General features: G+C 38.7%; 1 protein-coding gene across 1 annotated transcript in view; it reads right to left on the reverse strand.

Annotated features, from left to right (window-relative positions):
* Positions 1–475: 475 nt before the first annotated feature.
* Positions 476–5,829, reverse strand: part of VDAC1 (voltage-dependent anion channel 1) — an 8,976-nt gene continuing 3,622 nt past the window's right edge. Inside the window, exons 6-8 of the mRNA XM_009077814.1 lie at positions 2,780–2,930; positions 2,240–2,297; positions 476–1,441 (exon numbers count right to left, since the gene is read on the reverse strand). Of these exons, the coding sequence (XP_009076062.1) occupies positions 1,350–1,441; positions 2,240–2,297; positions 2,780–2,930 (301 nt within the window). The 3' untranslated portion in view covers positions 476–1,349. The remainder of the gene's footprint in view (positions 1,442–2,239; positions 2,298–2,779; positions 2,931–5,829) is intronic.

The raw sequence follows: 5,829 nt of genomic DNA on the forward strand, positions 1-5,829 counted from the left end.
TGCACAACGTGTGGGTCGTTGCTGGGGTGGCCCTGCAGTCTCACACTATCACAATGCCATTGCCTCATCAGGCAGATCCTCCTGTACCACAGCTCTTGTCATCTGCAGCCACCCACAGCGATGGCTTACACATGAGAAAATACAAAACACTAACCAACAGTCACTGAAGTTTATCCCAACTGGTAACTGCTCTTTGCTCACACTTACTTGTTTATAGAAAGGCAATGCAACTTGGTGAATTCTGCAGTAAAAGATAAACATGTTATCTTGTGTTAACCATGAGCTAAACATGTGTCTGTGCAGTCACCAGAGCTTAGTGAGCATTGAGAACAGTGCCATGTCTGGAATTTACGTCTGCTAAGTATTTTTGCTTTGTGTGGTACAAAATATGCAGCAAGATGTTGCCAGTCTGCTTCTGCAGCCACAAATTTATATGAAATTGTTTCCACAATTAATAGAAAGACAAAGTAAAAGGTGACATTTCAGTATTTTATTCAAGTCAGGTTTGGGTTTTTTATCCATTTTTAGTAGTGTCAAGTACAGCATTTTGGGGTCTAGTTCCACACAAAATGGAAGACTCTCTAAAAATGTACCCATTTAGTTGCTAAAAAAAAGTGGTAATAAAACAAAACTCCATTTTAGATTTAGTGATGCAACTATGTGATTGCAGTTGCAAAGACTCTTCCCTGATTATGTCCATTTGACAAGATTTCTGGTCAGTGCAAGGGAAAGGAACCACAACACAGGACAGGCAGTATTGGCTGAGTCACATCAAACCTCCTCCGCAACGGACTTGGACAACGTGGACAACCTAAAGCACTCTGGAGACAGCTGGAGGCATGGGGTAACCAAGTAAGACAAACCATTCATGAAATACATAACCAAAAAAAAAATAATAAAGCATTATAATCCCTTTTTCAGACAAGTTTGCACATTCCCTCGTCAATCGAAACCTCAAGTGCTGGAACACTTTGCTTATGGAATTAACAGTACAACACAGTGGTTTGTAATTCTTACCATCTCAGGTTTTGTACCGCATTAACACATTCCTTGTGCGATCGATACGTTAGTAGAGGTAATCAACACCTTCCTACTTCTTATCATGTGGCAGCTGACAGATGTGATGAGCAATTACATTTAAAAAAATAAAGCCTGGAATTAGGATTTTTTTTTAATGCTTTTGTCTCCACTTCTTTAACAACATCATTTTTAAAGCTTAGCTGTCTTTACCCAGGACTAGCAGGACTGATACGTAGCAATACTTGCACCCCAGACAAAACATTGAAGGTACACTATATTCTGAAGGTAGCTATGCTGTATTTTCAGATTAGCCATTGTGAAATCACTCCTTAGGCTTCAAATTCCAGTCCTAGACCAAGCTTGTGTCCACCTGCGTTGACATTCTTGCCATCCAACAAAGCTGACAATGTCAGTTTGATACCTGCAAAACAGAGAAAAGAGAGAGAAAAGACAACTTACAGCCTGGAATGAGCTTTATGTCCAGAAGGGCAGTGTCTTTAATTTATAGGGAGGCCAGGCTAACAGGATTTGGCAGCTGGCCTTGTAAGGACTGGGCATTTTACAACAACTTGCAGATAAGAAATCTGTCTGAATTATGAAATTTATAATAAACCATGATGATAGAGTCTGCTCTTTATCACTCTGAGTAATTAAAGCTCTGAGTCAATTCACTGCTGCTGGTCTACTGATTAATCTAATTTTAGAGTCAGTATTATGAAAAATTGGGACCTTCATACATACCCACTGTTCTAAACCACTTTAAAATCTAGGTATGAAAAAGCCCAAACCCTATCAACTGTAATATCTCATGTCAATCAGCCTGGTATTCTGGCAGCACATTTATTAGACTGCATTAAACCAATTTCATCATGGTAAGGTTGTCCTTGTCCTGGGCCAGAGGACACTGGGAAAGTCACATTTTCAAGAAAAATAAACTCAATAATAGGAAGCCTCTGAAAATATTAAAAAGGTGTTTACACATCTGTGAAACACCTAATTATAGATAGCTTTTGTATCAACATAAAGGAGTATCTGACTGGGCAGTGAGCACTGGTCCCTAATAATTTTGCCTCCAACAAGCAACCAAAATTAACAGAGCAGTCCCTACCAGAACTGCAATCTTACAAAACAAATCACATTTTGTCACCAAGAAAACTTCTGATATTTCAAGATTAAAATATCACTTTATGGATCCTGATTTCTGTCTGCACAGACGTACCTGGCTTTAAAGTCTGAGTGTATCCTAACCCGATCAGACTGGAGTTGTTCACTTTAGCCTTAAAAAGAAAAAAAACCCAGAGGATTATTCAGTAACAAATAGCAAATAGTCCAGTATCTTTCTTCAAAGTGCTTCCCACTTGAAAACTAAGCAGCAGCTTGTAAGCAGGTAAAATTTCAAGTTTTAATTTTTTTAAAAAAAATCTAGAGTTAATTTTGCCATAACTCAAACCCCAAATCTCAAAGAATGTACAGTCACTGGTTTTATTAACATTGGATTTAATTTTTTCCAGACTGACACAAAAACATGCTCAAAATAGTGCCCAATCATAAAATAAAACAGTCTGTGTCTCTTTTAAGGAAAATCCAATAGCTGTGCTCTCAGGCTGCCAAAACCAAGACAAATAGATACATGTGCCAACTGCACAGCCCAGGACTGCATCCGGCCCACACTTGGCTGAGGCAAAGGTTGCTTTCCATTGCCATGGAAATATGAGCACTGATTTTCAAATGCTTATAAATGTACATGCACAAGACTCACAGAAAAAGAGGCATCTGGGTCAATCTGATACTTGGCTGCTATTCCAAAGCGAGTGTTGCTGTTTCCAGCTGTCCAAGCAAGATTCACAGCAGTTTCCAGTTTATCATTCACCTTCTGGTAAATGGAGCCACCAAATTCCGTTCCATCATTCCTACAAGGAATGCATTAGTGTAGTTTTAAACAGCACCCCAAAACAATCATCTTTTACTTTTCCAGTAAGATCTATATTTGCACAACATCCACTTACACCTTATTTAATATCCCTGTAACAACTGAGATAGAGACATTAGGGAGATTGGTTTATCAAGTTGTTTATAGATGCTTAAATTCATGGAAGATTGCATTTCAACAACTTCTGAAATGGAAAAAAGCACATGACAAATTATCACAAGTTAGATCAATGATGACAACTTCCAATTTTCTCTTCCCTGTGGTTGGGAGTCTTTGTAGTAAAGAGATTTATTCTTCCCTGCATGTCTCTGAAATAATTGTTTTCCCCAGCAAATGTCTCCCTTGTGCTCTGAGAGGGCTGTACCCATCACAGAACCTGAGTCATCCAAAAACTGCCATGTCAGCATGGCTTTACCAGACACAGAGGAACTGTATCAGAAGTGAAGATGTCAATTTAATGTCCAAGTCTATTGGCTTTTGCAATAGTCCTTATGGTACATCTGTGCTATAGACACCTCGGGACTAGAAATGGAAATGGAACTAATTTTGCTTTGCAGGGAGCACTGAATGATGAGTAGCACAACTTCCAATTACTGCTGCAACCAATGTCACACAGGGAAGAAAGTGTGGTAAATAAAAGGCAAAACGTTAGAGCATACAGATCATAAAACCAGGAGCAAAAGACTCCTAAATGCCTTGCACTTCTTGTAAACCAGTGAGCATCTCAATTTCCATTTTCACTCATTTTCTTAAGAGAGGAGACAGACATATTGCAGAAAATGGGCCCTAAGCCCCAGGAAAATCTCTGCAAATAAAACACTTATGATTATTTCTAAACAGTGAAATACTCTGGTTCCAATTATTAGAGTATACCAGACCTTCAGTGATTAAAATGAGGGGTAGATTTAGAATCTTTTCCCTTTTGCCCCTTTGGCCTGATGTTCCTAAGTTTGTAACAGTTGCACAAACAGCAGTGATACACCTATTTAAAAGTTCAAGCAATAGCAGCAGCCTTTAAAGTTGTTTTCTTCCAGAAAAACACTACAATACTTACTTCAGATAAGACTGAAGCTCACATTAGCTGCATGTGCTTGGCTCTCAAGAAAAGGAGGGATTAAAAAGGACTGAGGAGAGCTGGTTATACAGGCAGATTTTGTGCAAGGTTCCCACACAGCTCTGTCTTGACCTGCAACATTAGGGGGGGGCGGTCTGAGCTATGCTTAAAAAAATGAGGAAAGTCATATTTAAAACTAGAAACTATCCAGCCCTACCTCCCTTTAGTCATTACTTATTATTAACTAATAATAAAGTCATACCTCCTTTTAACTATAATAGTAATAATAGCACTTTTCAGATGTAGGTTAAAAAAACGCGACATAAGCCCCCCAGAAAAATTAATATATTAAGGCACCCTAAAGCAAAGTTACTTGCCAAAGTGCCCATCTGGTTGTTGTAATGCCAGGAACATAAAAATAATGCTACAAGCCCCACCTAGTTAAATTATCAGCTCTGCCACAGCATCCCTGTGAAATACTGACCTGTGTAGATAAAACAACTGAGCAGGATAGTGAGAGATGTTCCACACAGAACTCTTTATGGGATTATATAAGAGCTTTGACATGTTTCAAAACACATCAAACACCTAACTAATAACCATAATAACATTTAAAAAGTGCTATTCATGTCACACACCTATGTTTTTGCCTGTCAACTGGTAAAGCATGAATATTAAAGAAACAAACTAGGCATCCTCCTGAGGATGATTTATCATCCACGTACAGTAACAGCAACTTGAGAAACAGACCCTCAGGAATCCACAAAAACAGTTAGATCTGAGCCCCTGCTGCTGTTATAAAGTGATTTGCTGCTGTTGGTTTAATTAAGAGTAATAATAATCACAGCATTTTGTAGCAAAAGTCAACAATACAATGTTTTGAACTACTACAGCATAACAAAGTTGAAAGTCATTGTGCTTGAAGGAGTAACTCCTAACTCCTGAGTGGAAGGGGACCCCACATATTGTTTTGATGAAAGTTTTCTGCCCACACTTTTGTGCTTTGGCAATCCTTCAAACATACTGTCTGGGCTGTGGGGGTTTGATTGTTCTGTAAGGCAGCAGGAGCTTCCTAAACCACATCTCTGCAAAACAGCATGAGACAGAACAGAAGGCCTTTGAAGAAGTAGCTCCAGGAAGGCAGAACACTTGTTCAGCCCCCAGATGGAAACAGCCTGGAATAGCTCTGCTACATGCAAAATATCCAATTACCCAAGGGCACGGAAAGGGGGGGCTGGGAGAACGGATTAGGGATTGCCTAATCTTAAAAAACTGTCTTCCCCAAAGGCATAAATTGCTTTTTTTTAAGAGGAACAGGAGACAGAGAAATTAAGGGTTTTGTGGAATTTGGTCCTGGTTTCCACTGTTTGTACATTCAGAAAGGACCAATGCTTGTGTAAATAGATGATTAGGAGTTGTAATACCAAATTTTTACATCATATCCCTTCTGGTATGACAACAAACCCAGTTTGCATCTCTTCCACTCATTCCCTTTGGCCTGTTCTTGTTGATCCTCTGATTAACTCTTTCATCTACACATCAAATCATTTTTCTGTTTGATGTTGACAGATGTAAGAGGAAAGCATTATTTTTATTTCAGCTTTCACAAAGAATATTCTTACAACCTTCTTGTTTTATTATTCCACTAATAGATTCTAATGGTTCTTATCTGTTAGAAAGACACTGGATGTTTGGGTGCTCAGTGAGTTCCAGCTCTTCCCATCATGCACCCTCTCACCCATATAATTCAAAGAAAAGTTAATGCAGCTAAAAAAAATGCAGTTTGACATGTTAAATGAAGAATTAATTCCCTAATTCACCACTG

Source organism: Acanthisitta chloris, unplaced genomic scaffold, assembly GCF_000695815.1.
Source record: "Acanthisitta chloris isolate BGI_N310 unplaced genomic scaffold, ASM69581v1 scaffold4827, whole genome shotgun sequence".
NCBI classification, from domain to species: Eukaryota; Metazoa; Chordata; class Aves; order Passeriformes; family Acanthisittidae; genus Acanthisitta; species Acanthisitta chloris.